General features: G+C 65.8%; 1 protein-coding gene across 2 annotated transcripts in view; it reads left to right on the top strand.

Moving 5' to 3' along the window:
* CASKIN1 (CASK interacting protein 1) overlaps positions 1–17,962 on the top strand; it is a 30,713-nt gene that overhangs the window by 7,275 nt on the left and 5,476 nt on the right. Inside the window, exons 2-17 of one of the 2 annotated variants that reach the window (XM_064726225.1) lie at positions 6,864–6,915; positions 8,965–9,062; positions 9,164–9,309; positions 9,391–9,486; positions 9,879–10,009; positions 10,080–10,188; positions 10,562–10,670; positions 10,779–10,873; positions 10,954–11,071; positions 12,473–12,688; positions 14,486–14,593; positions 14,718–14,836; positions 16,013–16,100; positions 17,374–17,471; positions 17,611–17,721; positions 17,792–17,893. In XM_064726225.1, coding sequence (XP_064582295.1) covers positions 6,864–6,915; positions 8,965–9,062; positions 9,164–9,309; positions 9,391–9,486; positions 9,879–10,009; positions 10,080–10,188; positions 10,562–10,670; positions 10,779–10,873; positions 10,954–11,071; positions 12,473–12,688; positions 14,486–14,593; positions 14,718–14,836; positions 16,013–16,100; positions 17,374–17,471; positions 17,611–17,721; positions 17,792–17,893 — 1,796 coding nt within the window. The remainder of the gene's footprint in view (positions 1–6,863; positions 6,916–8,964; positions 9,063–9,163; positions 9,310–9,390; positions 9,487–9,878; positions 10,010–10,079; positions 10,189–10,561; positions 10,671–10,778; positions 10,874–10,953; positions 11,072–12,472; positions 12,689–14,485; positions 14,594–14,717; positions 14,837–16,012; positions 16,101–17,373; positions 17,472–17,610; positions 17,722–17,791; positions 17,894–17,962) is intronic. The other variant, XM_064726226.1, reaches the window with a different exon arrangement.

Raw genomic sequence — 17,962 nt, 5'->3', positions numbered from 1 at the left:
GGCTTGGAAGGCATCAGGTTCAAATAGAACCCAGGGCCTGTTTAGCTCTGCATGGCTGGGAGCTCAGAGACAGCTCTGCAGCAGCCCCCAGAGCCTCCGATGGATCTGGGCCGCCTGCACACAGATGTGCACACGTGTGCACACACTCAGGGCACACCAGGAACTGATCTGGGCCGCCTGCACACAGATGTGCACACGTGTGCACACCACGAGCTGATCTGGGCTGCTGCACACAGATGTGCACACACTCAGGGCACACCAGGAGCTGATCTGGGCTGCCTGCTCACAGAGATGTGCACACGTGTGCTCACGCTCGAGGCACACCAGGAGCTCCCACCACTTCCCAGTGCTGCTGCCCCGTGCCGGGTTCATGGGAGGCCAGCGATCACCGCCTGCCTTGGTTAATGATGCTTTGAGATGCACAAAGCTCCGGGTCCCGCCCTGCAGCCAGCGTGGACAGGGTCCCTCCTCCCAGGGGGTGAGGAGGAGGAGGAGCTGGGGAGGATGAGGATGAGGATGAGGATGGGGATGGGGCAGGATGGTCTCTGCCCAGGGTGGAGGTGAGCAGTGTGTATCCATCCACCTCCATCTGCTCCCGTGTCCCAGGAGGTGCAGTGCCAGCCGTGCTGGGATGGATGGATGGACGGACAGACACAGGTGACAGTGGCCCTGAGCAGCCACGTGCCCATCCCTGCCATGCCAGCCTCGCTGTGCCAGCAGCAGCTCCTTCCAGCCAGGGTGATTATTGAAAATTACCTGTTTGCCACAGGCTGCCAATTAGGGCTCCCTGTAAGCGACACCAACATTCATTTCCACAGAGACGAGTGTGGGCGGGCGGCTGGCACCGGGCACGGCAGGCTCTGGCACCAGGCATGGCAGGCACCAGGCACTGGGCACAGTGGGCAGCTGGTACAGAGAATGGCAGGCTCTGGCACTGGGTACAACGGGCAACTGATACCGGGCATGGCAGGCGGCTGGTACCGGGCATGGCAGGCACCAGGCACCAGGCATGGTGGGCGGCTGGCACCGGGCACGGCGGGCACCAGGCATGGCAGCCAGCTGTGATGCTCAGTGCTGGTCCCACAGAGCTGGGCACAACCCCTCGTGTCCCACCCGTGTCCCCCTGTCACATCCCTGTCCACATCTCTGTCCTGCCCATCCCTGCTGCTGCTTCCCCACATTCCTGGGTGCCCTGGGCCGAGGCACCAGCGAGCCCCTGCCCAGCAGAGCCCCGTGTGGTACTCAGGGGCTGGGGGGGCTGGCACTGCCCAAAGGGGTCTGGCTGATGCAGCGTGGCTTGGCCTGGCTGCATGGCACCACACAGCAAAGGTCAGGTGAGGATATGGCTTGGGAGTACAGGGGGAGAGTGGGGATCTCCCTCCAATGGAGCTGCTGGTGGGTGCTGGGCCCCCTGGCCAGCCCCAGCCCTGGTGGGTCGGCTCTGCCCTGGGTACACCCGTGTCCCCTGTCCCCGCCTGCCCTGGCAGCCCACAGGCTCAGCCCCGCGCCATCCCGAGGGACTGAAAAGTTTCCTTTTTGTAAAAATAAAAGCATCACAGTGGAGTCCCTGCTGCCTCTTGAAAGCTGCATTTAAGCTGCTTCCTGCAGCCCCAGGGGACAGCGCTGCGCGGTGACTCAGGCTGCCAGAGCCCAGCCAGCCTCCAGTGCGGATTTCACCCCTCCTTCTCCAAAGGGTCTGCCAGGGACGGGCATCCGGAGCACCTGTACCTGCGCTGGGCATGTGGGCAGCATCCCCCAAAAGTACCTTGGGATTTGGGGAATGGCTGGGGATGGGCAGCGGGGCACACAGGTGTGGCTGTGCAGCTGTGGTGGGCAGTTGTTATCCAGCTGTGGTGGGCACTGGGAGGTCCAGCTGCGTGAGGGGTGTATGTCCAGCTGTGTGGGCATGGACATCCAGCTGTGGTGAAAGGTGTATGTCCAGCTGTGATGGACACCGGGGTGTCCAGCTGTGATGAGAGATGTCTGTCCACCTGTGGTGGGCAGCAGTTTTCCAGCTGTGGTGGACACTGGGGGTATCCAGCTGTGATGGACACCAGCTGTGATGGACACCAGCTGTGATCCAGCTGTGGTGAGAGATGCCTGTCCAGCTGTGGTGGGCGGCAGTGATCCAGCTGTGCCGAGTTCTGCCCTGCAATGGTTCCATCCCATCCCAGGCACCCCTTAGCCCCAGGCAATCCCTTTCCCTGCACAACGAGCCTCCCGGTGCATTATTTATACAGTCCCGATCGATCGGAAGATGATAACGGCTTCATTAGCATCTGAGCATCGCGGCCCCAGCGCCTGACACGACCTTGGCTGCAGGACTACAAGCTTTTCCCTGTCAGGACCGGCTCCCCTTGGCTGCAGGAGCACAAGCTTTTCCCTGTCAGGACCGGCTCCCCTTGGCTGCAGGAGCACCAGCTTTTCCCTGTCAGGACCTGCTCCCCGGTGTCACCATCACCACCAGCCCCAGCCAGGGCTGCCGTGGCTGCCCCAGTGCGGTCCCCCAATGGCACATATTGCCCTGGGGACCCCATCCTCGCAGTGAGGCGTGAGACCCCCCCATGGCAGGGCTCCTCGTGCAGTGCCCGTTGTTTGCGTGGCGCTCGTTAGCAGGGATATAATTAAGAGCAGCTATTTTGGATGCTTCCTTTATCCGGCAGCTCCCAGCGATGCCGCTGCAGGATCCTCCCCCCTGTCTCTGAAACAGGCGCTTGCCTTGAATGTCTTCCCTGTGGGTATTGGCTGCTTGTGGGGTCCTGTTGTGTTTGTGGGGGCACACGCAGGGCTCTGGCCGCCCATGTGAGCTGGGGAGTGGGGAAGCAGCAGGGCTGGGGCTGGAGGGGAGCGGGGTCACTGCAGAGGGGTCAGGGAAGGGATGGAGAGGAGGATTTGGGGGGCTCTCCTGGCTGATCCGCTGCCGCCATGCTGGGGAGGGGGCAGCAATGCTTTCCCCTCATTAAGAAGATGTTGATTTAGCGGAGGCTGGAGCCATCTGCTTGGAGCAGCCGCCTGCTGCCTGCCGGGGGAGCTGGGTGAGGATGTGCTTCGTCAGCGGGGGCTTGGCCGGGAGCCCCCACGCTCGGGCCGGGCATCGATCGCTGCTGGCGCTGCGCTGGCTGCAGAGGCTGGCGCAGGGGCAGGGGAGGGGGTGCTGGCAAGGGACAGGAGCCCCCTGAGCAGCCCCTCCATGTGGGGCCATGGCCTTGGAGGGAGGGGATGGGGCAGCCGGGCACAGGGGATTCACTGCAATCTGCACTGGGGTGCCCAGAGCTGTGCTTGGCCGCTGGGGTGCCACCATGGCATACACCGCTCACCTGGGCACAGGTGTGTCCAACAGCATGTTCTGGGATAACTGGAGCAGGGACTGGGCACTGTGGTCTCCCTGTGGCATGTACTGGGATTGCTGCTTGGGCACGGGGGTCTCCTCATGGCCATGAATCACAGTGCCCAGAGCTGGGGTTGGGCATGGGGATCTCCTCATGGCATGTACTGGGATTCCTGCTTGGGCACAAGGGTCTCCACATGGCCATGCATCGCTGTGCCCAGAGCTGGGTTGGCACGGGGTTCCTCATGTCCATGCATCACAGTGCCAGAGCTGGGGTTGGGCATGGGGATCTCCTCATGGCATGTACTGGGATTCCTGCTTGGGCACAAGGGTCTCCACATGGCCATGCATCGCTGTGCCCAGAGCTGGGGTTGGGCACGGAGGTCTCCTCCTGGCGTGCTCCGGGACACCCAAAGCAGCTGCCAGGCGCAGTGCCAGGAGCCATGGTGACCCAGGGGTGGGGCAGAGCGGGTTCCCATGCCCAGGCCCTGCACGTGCCAGCTGCCCGTGCGCCACTCACACCGCGGTGCCCGCCGGGGCCGGGGCTGCCGCGGGGCCGGCGAGGAGCTCGCTGCACGCGGAGCGCCGGGCTCAACCCGAGCGTGATGGAGCTCCTGCAGTGCCTGTGTTTGAGGGAAGGCGTTCCTGGAGCAGAGCAGGCCGCTCCCGCCGCCGTGTTTACTCCGGCAGGCGCTGTTTATAGCTGGTGTCGATGGCAGACGCTGCGGCTCCCGCTGCACAGCGCAGCCCACGGTGCCAGGGCATGTGTGTGCCCCCCTTCCCTGGGGCTGGCATCGTAATCCAGGTGTTTGTGGGGTGCAAACTGCTCTGAGAGCCGTGGAGAGCCGGGCCATGAGACACCAGGGCAGCCCTGTGAGCCCACACGGCACAACCATCACCTGAGCAGCCCATGCGGAGCCAGAGGGGACAGTGGGGTGTCCCAGGGATGGTGGTGGGGCTCAGGATGGCCGAGCAAAGATGTGCCAGCCCTGATGGCACCTGCATGGAGAGGGCAGGATGGTGACTGCAGGTGCTCAGTGGTCCCTGCCACCCCCCAGGGATCCCAGCAGAGAGGACAGCCAGGGACACACTGGGTGCTCACTGGCAGTGTGGCCATGAAGGAGCTCTGCTCTCCTCCCCACCGTGCCCATCTCCTTTTGTAGCCGATATTTTTAATTGGAAGCACTCAGCTCCCTTCTCTCTGCCTTGTTAGTGGAGGAATGTTCCTTGTCATTAATTCTCAGCCATTAATGAGCTCTCCTGGCTCTTGTTGCCCCCAGACTGGCTGCAAATCTCACTGTGGATCTGGTGGCCAGGGCAGCCATCCTTCCTTCTCTCCTGCTCTGGGAACTGGGGTTATTCTGAGAGCCCAGCTGGGCTCCGTGCTCCAGCTGCCTTCGGCACGCTGACGGCCACTTCCAGAGCTCTAAGGAAAGTCAAACCACTGCATGGCTGCAAGTCACTGACTAAGCACTTGGCACGGGCAGTGATGGAAGTGCTACACAGATTTTGGCAGCCGCAGCCTCTCCTGCAGGTGCAGGGAGGGAAGATTTGCCGCTACGCTGCGCCGGGGCGATGGTGGTTTGGTGATGCCGAGGGTGCCACATGCCTGGGGATCACCAACGGCATCACCACTGCACCCTGGTGCCCGGGCACTGCCCCGTGCCAGCCCCTCGCTGGGATCCACCTGTGGGAACGGCCAGGCAGTGCAGACCCGCTGACAGCGTCCGTCTGTCCGTCCATCCGTCCGCAAGGCCCCATCGCCCGTCTCGGGGCCCATCTTGGGACCGGAGGCTGGAGCCAGCGCCGGGCACGGTGCCGCTCCTGCGCCCACGGCTCCTTTTGTCCGCTGGCCCTGGCATCCCTGGGGGCAGCTCGGGCCCTCTCCTGGGAGCTGGCTCCTGGCGCGGGCAGCAGCGGAAGCGGCGCTGGGCTCCTCTCCACGGGGCTGAATGGCACCTTTGTTGGGGACGTTGGCGGCAGCACGGGGCTGCGGGACCGGGGCAGTGCCGGTGCCACAGGGGCTGTGCCAGGGACCGGGGCAGTGCCGGTGCCACAGGGGCTGTGCCAGGGACTGGTCAGTGCCGGTGCCACAGGGGCTCTGCCAGGGACTGGTGCAGTGCCGGTGCCACAGGGGCTGTGCCAGGGACTGGTCAGTGCCGGTGCCACAGGGGTTCTGCCCACCACCAATGTGCAGCTCTTCCCTGGGAGCACGGGGATGCTGTGGCAGGGATGGGGCCTGGGGGTTTCTGTGGCATTCCTGTCCCTCCCCACAGCCTGGGGACCCCAAGGTGTCCCTGTCCCTCTCCAGGCACCCTGCAGTCCCCCTTCTCATCCTGCATGAGGCACCTCATCTGGGAGGGGACCCTGGGCACCTGGTGGCTGGAGGGTGGTTGCTGTGGCTGGTAGAACCTGCCCTCTGCAGTTGTCACCTGTCACACAGGGCTGTGTCAGCATCAGCAAATGTCCTGCAGCTCGGGCAGCCGGGCAGCCCTGGAGTGCAGGGGGCAGCTCTGGGTGCCAGAGCCTCTGTCCTGGGCCCATCCGTGCTGTGTGGCCTGGGCAGGGCTGCTCAGCCTGGCACCACTCCCCAGGTTTGAGGTCAGGGCTGGGCACAGCCACCCCTCCTGCTGCTGGTGCCCTCTGAGCCCTGTGTGCCCATGCAGAGGCTCCTGGGCAGTGGCACAGCCTTGTGTCCAATAATCAATGACCACAGGGACACTGACAAGGGGACACGGCAGAGGGGGAGAGAGCAAGGCCACAGCCAAGGCACACAGGGAGTATCTCTCTGGCCCCGCATTCCCTTTCCCTGCCTGAAGCAGCCCCTTCCAGCCAGCTTCTCCCAGCAAGAGCTCGTCCCTGGCTTCCAGTGCCTTTGCCCATTCTCCCTGCTGGGCCATGCAGCCTTTGGGTCCTGTCCCATGGGCTCAGGGCTGGAGCTGTGCTCGCTGTGCTGGGCTCGGGGGCTGCAGTGTGGGTCCCCTGTGGGGCTCTGCCGTGCTGCTCCCACCCTCCTCTTCCTCCTGCTGCTCCCGCTGTGGGAAGAGCAGCTCGCTGGAAAGCCTGAGTGGCATTTTTCGGGTAAATCTTATGTAAATCTGGCTCCATCCTTCCTCGTGCTGCTAATTGGATTGCCCCGGCGCGGTTTCATTTCCCAGAAGGGTGGGGAGGGCAGTGCAGGGGGGCTGGGGTACAGGGGGATGTGCTGAGCTCTGCCCAGGGGGGGCTGCAGGGGCCGTTCCAGAGCCCCAGATGGGTGAACGAGACGGGGGAACATTGCCCAAGCAAACCAGGGGAGAATGGGCAGAACCAGAATGGTGCCAGGAGGACCCCCGGGCTCTGCCCCCTTCAGCAGGGACCCCCACCCTGAGCCTGCAGGTTTGGGCAGCCTCACTCAGCACCTGTGGAGCTGCAGGGAGCGCCAGCCTTGGTAGGCAGGGAAACCTGGAGCTGCCAGCACGTCCCCTCCCTGGTGTGCCCCTGTCCCTGTGCCAGCCTCCTCCTCTAACACCCTGTCCCCTTCCCTCCCTTCCAGAGCTCCTCGGATCAGCAAAGAGAGTCAATGTCAACTTCCAGGACACGGACGGGTGAGTGGGAGCCCCAACCCGGGTGTGGGTGCTGTGGGGTGCTGTGGGGTGCTGTGGGGTGCTGTGGGGTGCTGTGGGGTGCTGTGAGCAGGGGTTGTCCCCGCTGTAGGAGTGCCCAGTGCCTGTGTGGCAATGCCAGGCTCCCCAAGCTGCCAGCTCCAGGGCTCTGGCCCCATTAGCCCCCATGGCTGAGCCCTGCCCGCACCCAGAGCTGGTGCTGGAGGCAGGGGCAGGGCTGTGCCCACATCTCACCCCACTTTTCCCAGCCCTGGGGGAGCTGGGTGGGAGAGCCGTGACCCTGCCAGGCACGGGTGATGCTGCACAGCCACATCCAGGGGTGGGAGCAGCAGAAAGGGTCTGCAGACCACCCTGCTAATGACACTAATGAGGCTGCAGGGAGGCATTGGGGCCCTGCACAGGGGGTGCTGCCCTGGGAGTGCTGCTTGTGGGGCTGGGCAGCAGCTGCCCCTGGCTCTCCCCGCCCTGAGATCCCCCTTGAGCAGGGCAGCAGCACGATGTGATGCCACTTGTTCCCTCTGCTGTGCCAGGGCAATGCCAGGGAGAGTAGCAAAACAGGAGGCCATGCCTTGGGGATGTACGGCCACAGCAGCCCAGCTGCCTCCTCATCCTTGTCACCAGGGTAGTGGCAGTGGGCATCCCCTGGTACCTGCCAGCTCATGGCTGTGCCAGGGGCAAGGGGCACCACCCAGGGCCCACCTCGGGCTCAGCAGAGACAGCAGGACACAGGAGGGCTGACCATTGTGGTAGGGCTGGGCAGCTGCAGGCAGGGCCTTGCTCGTGTCTGGCTCCTGGAAGGCTCAGGGGGTGCTGAAGCACAAGGGGAGCAGCCTCCAGCCCCAGGCACTGCTCCTGGAAAGGATCCCTGGGACGCAGGCTGCAGCCTGGCTGTGCTCTGCTCTGTGTGAGCTCAGCCAGCCCCGTGCCTCAGTTTCCCCATCCCGGCAGTGCTGGCTCATTCCTGGCTGGGGGTGCTGTGTGTGAGCACTGTGCTGGTGTCCCTGCATGGATGAGCACTGTGCTGGTGTCCCCACGTTGGTGAGCACCGTGCTGGTGTCCCCGTGCTGGCCCCGGTGCCCTGCTCCCCTGCTCGTGGCCGAGGTGCCCGGCTGGGCCAGGAGGTGCCCGAGGGAAGCCCCTGAGGCAGCCGCGGGCCAGGCTGCGATTTGCACCATCTTGAGCGGATCTGAGCAGGGCGCTGGAGCGGAAAATGTTGACATTTCCCAGGCAGACGTTGGGGATCGGCCTCCTGTGCAGGCTGTCTGCTCACATCGCTGCGCCCCGCTGGGGATGGCAGCCACAGCTCCTGGGCACCGCCGTGCCTGCAGCCTGCTTCCCATGGGACCTGTCCCCTTGGTCAGGGCCTGGGGACAAGCGCCAGGGGGATTGTCACCCACAGCCCCGTGGGCACTGGGGAACAGGGCCAGGGGGATTGTCACCCACACCAGCCCCTCAGGCAGCAGGCAGCCACAGAGGTCAGCGTGTCCTGGGGGCTGCCATGCTCCGGTGGTGACACCGGGGCGGCCCTGGGGATGGGATGGGGACGCTGTGCAGGGCCAGGGCCCCGAGCAGCAGCACGGTGGGTGCCAGCGCAGCCGCACGGAGGAGGACGCCGCTGCCGGGAGCACAAGTAGGTCAGCTCCTGGCCTGCTTCCCAGGCGGGAGCCTCGGGAGCTGCCAGAGCAGAGGGGTGCGGGGCCGGGGGCTTTCCCCACCCCAGAGCTGGGCACGGCACCGGGCATGGCAGCGCTGCCATCTGTGCTCATGGGGCCAGCCTGGGGGAAGTGGGTCACTGGGGAGGGGGCTCCCTGGTACCCCCACCCTCTGTGCCTGCCCTGCCCAGTGGGGTCTCAGCATTGCCAGGCCCACAGCAGCTCTCAGCCCAAAGCCCACAGAGGGATAGGGGGTGGCTTTCCCGGGTGCACGTGAAGGGCAGAGCAGCCTCGGGGGCAGGCTGGAGGCCGTGGTGCTGGGCAGGGCTTGGCAGGGCTGTGAGGGGACAGTGGCCCCTGACACCAGCCCGCTCCCCAGGTTCTCAGCTCTGCACCATGCAGCACTTAACGGCAACACAGAGCTCATCTCGCTGCTGCTGGAGGCACAGGCTGCCGTGGACATCAAGGACAACAAAGGCGAGTCCCCAGTCCCCTGCCCCGTGCCCCGGTGGGCTCTGCCCACTGCCTTGGCACATGGAAGGCTCACATGGGAGGCTCACGGCTCCTTGCCCCTGCAGGCATGAGGCCCCTGCACTACGCGGCCTGGCAGGGCAAGAAGGAGCCCATGAAGATGGTGCTGAAGGCAGGCTCCTCTGTGAACATCCCATCGGACGAGGGCCAGATCCCCCTGCACCTGGCGGCACAGCACGGGCACTACGACGTGGTACGGAGGGCACGGGGCTGGTGGGGAGGGTGCCACCCCTCCAGCCCTGCCCTCACCAGGTCGGGTTCTGCTTGTCCCCAGTCGGAGATGCTCCTGCAGCACCAGTCCAACCCCTGCATCATGGACAACTCGGGCAAGACGCCCCTGGACCTGGCATGCGAGTTTGGCCGGGTCGGGGTAAGTTCTCGCAGGGCTGGGTGTCCCCAGAGGGGGACTGGGAGGGGACAGGGGCAGTGTGAGGTTGTGGGAGGGGACAGCAACACTGTGAGGTACTTGGGGGGTACAGGGGCACTGTGAGAGGTCCCTGGGGGGTACAGGGGCACTGTGAGGTCCCGGGAGGGGACAGGGGCACCGTGAGAGGTCCCTGGGGGGGACAGGGGCACTCTGAGGTCCCGGGACTGCTGGAGGGGCACAGGGATGGCCGGCACTGGGGGTGTTTGGTGCCACCACCATTGCAGGATAGCTCTGGCTGCTGGCAGGGGGAGGCAGGGGCCGGGGGCCGGGGGCTGCAGCCCAGGGGCGGCCGAGCCGCCCTTGCAGCCCTGCTCCGTCTGTGTTTGCTGAGCCAGGTGGTCCAACTGCTCCTGAACAGCAACATGTGCGCGGCGCTGCTGGAGCCCAAACCGGGGGACACCACCGACCCCAACGGCACCAGCCCGCTGCACCTGGCCGCCAAGAACGGCCACATCGACATCATCCGGTGCGTGCCGCGGGCAGGGGGGGCAGCACCGGCGCCCCCCGTGCCCCCCTGACCCCGCTGTGCCCCGCAGGCTCCTGCTGCAGGCTGGCATCGACATCAACCGGCAGACCAAGGCGGGCACGGCGCTGCACGAGGCCGCGCTCTGCGGCAAAACGGACGTGGTGCGGCTGCTGCTGGATGTAAGGGCCCCCTCGGCACCCCCAGATGGCCCCGGCACCCCCAACCCAGCCAGGAAGGGGTGACCCCACAGCTGGGGCTCAGAGCAGCCTGTGCAGCTCTCCCTGGGAGCAGAGCTGAGGGTCCTGGGGGGATGCACCAAGGCTCTGAGGGTCCTGCAGGGGATGCACCAAGGCTCTGAGGGTCCTGGAAGGGATGCACCAAGGCTCTGAGGGTCCTGGGGGTGCACACTGAGGGGTGAGGGTCGCAAGGGGGGTACACACGAAGGTCTGAGAGCTGTGCCCTCCAGCTGCTGGTCTGCTGGTGGCCTAGGGAGTCCCAGGGGTGGCAGGACGGGGACCAGCCTCCTCCCAATCCCTCTCGGTGCCATTGCAGAGCGGGATCAACGCCCACGTCAGGAACACCTACAACCAGACGGCTCTGGACATCGTCAACCAGTTCACCACCAGCCAGGCCAGCAAGGAGATCAAGCAGATGCTGCGGGGTAGGGGGTTGGAGGGCACAGAGCGGCCGCGCTGGCACAGGGACGCCGGGCTGGGGGTGCCAACCCCCGTGGGGCGCGCGGCCGCTGACGCCCCCGTTCCATCCACAGACGCCTCCGCAGCCCTGCAGGTGCGGGCCGTCAAGGATTACTGCAACAACTACGACCTGACCAGCCTGAACGTGAAAGCCGGGGACGTCATCACCGTGAGTGCGGCCGGGGGGGCCGGGGACAGCGCGGTGGCAGTGCCAGCCCCCGGCCCGGCCCTGACCTGGCGCGCCCGCAGGTGCTGGAGCAGCACGCGGACGGGCGATGGAAGGGATGCATCCACGACAACCGCACCGGCAACGACCGCGTGGGATACTTCCCCTCCAGCCTCGTGGAGGCCATAAGCAAACGAACAGGCAAATAACCCCCCTAGACCCCCAGTCCCGGGGAGCCCATCCTGGCTTGGTGGGGACGGGGCTGTGGGGCTGCAGCGGTGAAGGCAAAGCGGGGTGATGCCCCTCATGCATGTGGGGTCGGTGTCCCCGCCATGGGCATGGGGACGGTGCCTAAAGTGTGTGGGGTCAGTGTTCTCGTGGTGCCTGTGGGGCTGCTGCTCCCATTGTGTGTGCAGGGTCCGTGTTCCCGTGGTGTCTGTGGGGTCGGTGCTGGCAGCCCTGGGGTGTTTGGGGTCAAACCCCTTGGGCTGGGGGAGGCGTTTGAGGTGCTGGGAGGTTGGTGCATGAGGAGACCCAGGGTGTCACTGTGGTTTGGGGGACGGGCACAGCAGTGGGGTGGCAGGAGCTGGTGCTCAGGGTCTGTGCACGGGCTGGGCACCGGTGCCAGGGAGCTGATGCTGCCACACAGAGAGCGTCTTTCCAGCCAGGGGCCATCTCAGGGATCGGCCCTGCTCCCTGCCCTGTGGCTGCCTGTTCCCATCCCCATTGCCATCGTCATCCCTTCAGGCTCCTGGGCGCGTCTGCAGCCCCCCTGGGCTGTGCCCTCTGCCAGGAGAGCCCCAATGGGGCTGGTGCCTCTGCAGGCAGCACTGAAAGGCCCCACATCAACCATCTCACCCCAGCCCTGGGACTGGATCCTGGGGGCAGCCACACCATGGGGCCATGGGCAGGGAATGGTGGCACTTGTCTCAGGAGAGTGACAGCACAAGTGGCTGCAAGGCAACCCACAGAGTCCCTGGAGGCACCTGGTGCTGGACAGGCAGGGTCAGAGCCACCCTCCAGGCATGGGTTGTGTGCCAGTAGCAGAGATGCCATCCATGTCTCCTGGGCTGAGCTCTGTGGCTCCTGGGCTGCAGCTGGCCAACGGCAGTGCCAGGCAGGCTGTAGGTTCTGCAGCACCCCACTGGCGGCAGCAGTGTGGGGTGCAGGCGCTGTGTCACAGCTCACCCCTGGACACGGGGGTGGCAGTGCTGCGGCCCCAGCCCGGCCCTGCCTGCAGCCCCACAGCCCTGGGATGGCCCTGCAGGGAGCAGGAGCCGCAGCCTGGCTGTGAGAGCCCGTGAGCTGACCCTGGGGCCATCCCAGTGCTGGATCCATGGGATGTGTCCGTGCCCTGTGCTGGGCTGTGCCTGTGCTGAGCTCCCGCTGCTGCTCCTCAGCTCTGCTCCGCATCACCTGGGTCTCGGTTCTGGCTTCTCCACATCCCTTTGGTCGCATTTTTGATTTGCTGCCTTCTCCCCCCTTTCTTTAATTTTCTTTTATTTCCTTTCCTTTTTTTTTTTTTTCTTTTTTGGCGGCACTGAACGTGCCTCTATTATTTTGATTCTTTTCATTTTGTCTCTTGTTATGTTTTATTATCAGGTTCATGGGAGACTGTAACAATCCCCCAACACTTCCAAAAGATCCCGCTCCCGGCTTACGGGGCTGCTGTGCTAAACGGTGACGCCTCGTCCCATCCGTTCCATTCCCTGCCTCCACCTCCACCTCCACCACCACATTCCCATCAGACTCTTTTCAGTTCCTTTGGCTATCACAGGCTCTCCCCTAGCAGTGCCGACGAGCCGCGTTACGGACAAGGTAGTTCACCGCTCGCTTCGTGCTCTCCATGGATTTTCCTTTCTTTCCCTTTAAAGCGTGTGTCGAGTCCCTTCTCTCTGCTCGGCCTCTCGCCCTCACGGGGGCTGCAGGGCGTGTGTGTGTGTGCATGCAGCGTGTGCATGCGCGTGCATGCGTGCAGCGGGGGCAGCGGGGGCACTCGGGTGGCACACGCTGCCACTGCTCCCTCCACACCTGCTCCAGGGCTGCTGGCACAGCGAGTGCCCAAGGCACAGCCATCCTCCCCAGCCTGGCATCCCCTGGGTGCATGGGCACCCCCAAAGCACTCACGGCCCTGTGCCAGGCAGGGCTGGCAGCACGGTGCCACAGCTCAGTGCCACAGCACAGTGCCACGGGCTCAGGGACCCTCTGCTGGCCACAGGCTCCCTGCAGGTCCTGGCTGTGCACACGGAGCTGGAAGGGGCTGTGGCTCAGGGGATTCCCAGGGGATGCTCTCGGGGCTGGCTCAGCGCAGGCAGAGCCCAGGTGAGCCCTGGGGACCGTCCCCAGGACACAGGCAGGTGACAGATGCTGCAGGGCTGTGCGTCAGGAGCACCCAGGAGCAGGGATTGCAGGGGTTCTGTCCTCTATGGCTGGGACCAGGGGTCTTTGCACATGCCCTGGTGCCTAAGGAGGTTGTGTTGGGGGGCACTGGGTGGCCCTGCTGGCACTGGGGACAAGGGAGCACTTCTTTGCCCTGGGGCTTTCTCTCCTGCTGGGATCGCATGGAGCTGCCCAAGCCCAGGCTCCTTGGTGTGACCGTGGCATGAGCAGCTCAGGGATGTCCCAGCCTGACTTGGTGAGGTTGTTTGTCCCTGCTGTGCTCCTTCAGTGACTTTATCACCTGGTACCACCTGTCCCCTGCTATGGCTGGTGCTGCTGGAGTGAGCAGCTCCATGAACAGAACTGGCCTGGTTGGCAGGGCGGTGACAATGTCCCACAGCTGGTGGGGTGGTGGCAGTGCCCCTTGGCTGGCAGGACAGTGGTGGGGCCGTAGTGGGGCCATGGCAGCACTGGCCCTGTAGGGCTGCTGTCCATCTCACCTGATGCTGTTTTCCCCCTGCACTCGGAGCTGGCTGTCCCTGGTGCAAGTGGGACCTGGCAGAGGTGGCCAGCACAGGGAGCTGGTGAGGAGCCCTGCCCTGGGGTGACCCTCAGGCTGTGCCCCAGAGGAGGGCCAGGTCCTCTCATCCACTGCTGTGTCCCCTGTGTGTCACCTGGGTTTCAGCACCCGGTGCCTGGCCCTGCACAGCCCCTGTGTCCCCCCAGATGGGTGCAGGCAGCTGAAGGGACATGGCCAGCACTGACTGGGACAGGGGACAGTGGGCTGGGAACCTTGGTCCCCACTGCCTGAGTTTGCCCAGCTCCCTTTGCTCCCTGCACTGGGTCATGTCCGCATCCTGCCCTGTGAAGGGATGATACAGTCCCTGTCCCTTGTCCAGGCTCAGCCAGGGCACTCGATCACCCCACCATGGTCTGTCCTGGCTGGCAGTGAGGAGGGATGCTCTGCACAACGGGGCCCAGGGCTGGTCACTGTCACCTCTGCCAGCTTGGGGTGGGACAGGGCCCTAGGATGGCTCTGGCATCCCTGGGCATGGATACAGCCAGGGTCCCCACAGCGTCCCTGTGGGGCTGTTTGTTCCCACACCATCCCTGTGGGGCTGTTCCCACGTGCAGCAGTGCCAGTCCCAGGCTGTGGTCACCTCCCTGTGCCACACCCGTGCGAGCCCGGCGCAGTGCCACACACCTGACAGCCGCTCTCTCTGCTCTGCCACCAAGGGTCCCGCGGGGCCGACATGAGCCCGTCCCACCTGTCCCCATCGCAGGGCGGATCGGCCACGGCAGCGCCCGCCGAGGAGATCTGGGTGCTGCGGAAACCCTTCGCAGGTACGGCACTGACGGGATGCGCAGCGCATGCCAGGCGTGGCGGTGGCTCCGTGGGGCACTGCCATGCTGTGGAGTCCCCTAGGAGCGGGGCACAGAGCCCTGAGAGCCTCTCCCCTGTGTGCAGGTGGTGACCGCAGCAGCCTGGGCAGCACGGGCAGCGTGGCCTCGGCGCGCAGCTCGGGGAGCGGGCAGAGCGCGGGCAGCGGGGCGCACGCCCTGCACGCCGGCTCCGAGGGCGTCAAGGTAAGGAGAGCCCCGAGGCGGCCGTGCCAGCTGCTGCTGGCTGCACTCTGCAGCGTCTGCTGCCTGCCTGACCTCAGCTGGGGTTGGCATTTCACGGGGTGCTTTGCAGTGTCATCGATACCTGTGTGCCACCAGTTACGCTGTCACCAACAGCGGCCACCAGCGTGTCCCCTCCAGCTGGCACCTGAGTGCTGCCTGGGCAACCTGGGCTCAGGCCCTGCAAAACATTCCACAGGTCCATCAGGGCTGCTGTGCCATGTCTCTGCTGCCACTCGCAGGGGCCTCTGCACTGTGCTCTGTCCTGCACACACTGCTGCCACCAGCCTGGCACACTGCCACCAGTGCATTGTTGCCACTGGCCCAGCACACTGCAACCAGCACCATGCACTACCACCACCAAAACATGGCACACTGCACCAATGCACTGCTGCCACCAACATGGCACACTGCAACCAGCACCATGCACTGCTGCCACTGGAATGGCATACTGCCACCAGTGCACTGCTGCCTGTGGCACAGCACAATGCCACCAATGCACTGCTGCCACTGGAATGGCATACTGCCACCAGTGCACTGCTGCCTGTGGCACAGCACAATGCCACCAATGCACTGCTGCCACCAACACGGCACACTGCCACCAGTGCACTGCTGCCACCATCACTGCACACCGCCCTGCACGCTGCCCTGCCACCACTGCCACAACAGCCCTGCAGTGCCCCTGGGCTGTCCCATTCCCTGGCGATGGCACCTGCCAGCCCACCGACCCCAGCACCCGCCAGCCCACGTCCCTGGCACCCTGCCTGCCGTGCCCACGAGCACGCTGCCAGCCAGGGGGGCTCCATCCCGCGGGCACAGGGACCCCCAGCCCGTGCCGGCAGCCCAGGCTGGGCATGTGCCAGGCTGGCTTTGGGGTGCGGCGGTGCCGTGGGCTCTGCTGCCGGCAAAGCACCATCTGCTGCTCCCGCTCTCCCCGCTGCCGCCGAAATCTGCTGCAACCCTCCCTGCCCACCCTCGCCCGAGCTGGCAGCACCCGCAGCACCCGCAGCATCCACGGCACCCACGGCACCCGCGACACCGGCGACACCGGCGACACCCGCGACACGCAGCCCCGGCCCGCCGGCCCCCTCCGCCCGCCTCACTGTGCCTGCTCTCCCCCCTTGCCGGGGTGTTTTTCAGCTGCTGGCAACGGTCCTTTCCCAGAAGGCTTCTGCGCAAGAGTGTGCCGTGGGCGATGGGCCGGCCAAGGCGCAGGACATCCCCGCAGGTGCGTGCTGCGGCCGCCCGGCTGCCGGAGCAGGAGGAGCCCTGGCCGTGCCGTGGATCCAGGGATTTGTCTTTTTTTTTATTGCCACGGCACCCGTCGCCAGAAGAAAAACGTGTGGGTAAAAAATGACTCTGTCGCCTTTCGGCTGCTGCCAGGCCTTCTCCTGCCTCGGTTAGTGGGGGCCCGTGGGGGGCGGGGGGCGGCGCGGGGCGGGCAGGGGGGGCACCGCTGCTCCCCGGCCCCTTCCCTTCCCGGGCCCCCCCGCCAGCCCTGATGGAGCCCGAGCGGGGTCACCCCCACCCCGGCACCGCCACCGTGCTGGGGGGCTGCGGGAGCACGGCCACGCCACCGGGGTGCCCACGCCACGGCAGTGGCACCTGCCGGGGGAGCGGGGGGACAGACGGGAGAGGCACACGTGGGCGTGGGCGTGGGGGGGATGCCCAGAGCAGCCCGGGCCGCGGGCAGGGAGAGGCGGGCAGGGGGATGCGCTCTGGGGAGGGGGCGCGCACATGGAGGGCGGGGGGCACGCGGGGAGGGGGCGCAGACGTTGCTAGGGAGAGGGGGAAACGCTGGAGCCATGCAGACGCAAGTGGGATGCAGACGGGAGGGAGATGCACACGGCAGAGGGATGCACATGTGAGGAGGATGCCCACGCGAGAGGGATGCAGATGCCCGAAGGATGCACACACAGGGGGGATGCACACACACACACACACACACGCACGCACACACACACACGGAAGATGCAGTTGCTGGTGGGGAGGGAAGGGGCTTTTCTTGTTCATCCTGATAAACATGAGGCAAAAATTTCAGGGCAGCCTCCTTACCCTGCAGGGAGGGCACCAAGGGATGCCCGTGAGTGCTCCTGCGAGCCTGCCTGGCGGGTGGCAAGGCCACAGGAGTGGGGCCAAGAGTGTTTTGGGCACAGGAACCCCTCTGGCTGCTGCCTGGGCTCCAGGGACACTGGCTCTGGAGGGCAGGTCTGGCTGGGTCCCACTGCTCGGGGCTGCGCTGGGTGCAGCAGCTCTCCTGCCCCTCCCCGAGGAGCAGCATCTTGTTCGGGGCACGGCGGGTGCTCCGGGCTGCTGTGCTGGGCTGGGTGTCCCGTGTGCTGGGCTGGGTGTCCCGTGTGCCCTCCTGTGCCTGCCTTGGCCCTGCCAGCCCGGGGCTGTGGCTGTGGCACCCGCCCGGGCAGGGCTCGGCTCTCCCTCCCTTCCCTCGGCCGGAGCCGGAGCCGGAGCCGGGGCCGCGCTGACCGCCGCCCCTCCGGCAGGTTCGTCGCGGTCGCAGAGCGTGGCCAGCTCCCCCTACGCCCCCCAGCCCCCCGCCGAGCCCCAGCTGAAGAAAATGGAGCCTCCATCGGAGGGGAAGGTGAGCAGGGAGCGCTGGGTACCGCGGGGAGCGTGTGGTGGGGACAGCTTGGGGGACAGGGGCAGGAGTGGCGGGTCCCCATCCCCAGGGCGGGTCCCCATCCCCAGAGCTGCCCCATCCATCTGTCCCCTCTCCGCAGAGCTCGGAGGCCGTGTACCAGTGGCTCTGCAAGTTCCAGCTGCAGCTCTACGCTCCCAACTTCATCAACGCCGGCTACGACATCACCACCATCAGCCGGATGACGCCGGAGGTGGGGCCGGGGGCGGTGGGAGGGAGGCGCGGCCGGAGCAGGGCGGCACTGACCCCCCTCTCTGCCCCAGGACCTCACGGCCATCGGGGTCACCAAGCCGGGCCACAGGAAGAAGATCGCCTCCGAGATCAACAACCTCAGCATCCCCGAGTGGCTGCCCGAGTACAAACCGGTGAGGGCCCTGCAGGGCCAGGGGGACAGAAGCCACAGCCATGGTGGCAACGAGTCCCGTCCTGTCTTT

The sequence above is a fragment of the Zonotrichia leucophrys genome, chromosome 14 (genome assembly GCF_028769735.1).
Source record: "Zonotrichia leucophrys gambelii isolate GWCS_2022_RI chromosome 14, RI_Zleu_2.0, whole genome shotgun sequence".
Taxonomy (NCBI): Eukaryota; Metazoa; Chordata; class Aves; order Passeriformes; family Passerellidae; genus Zonotrichia; species Zonotrichia leucophrys.
This window is presented reverse-complemented; position numbering and strand designations above follow the sequence as displayed.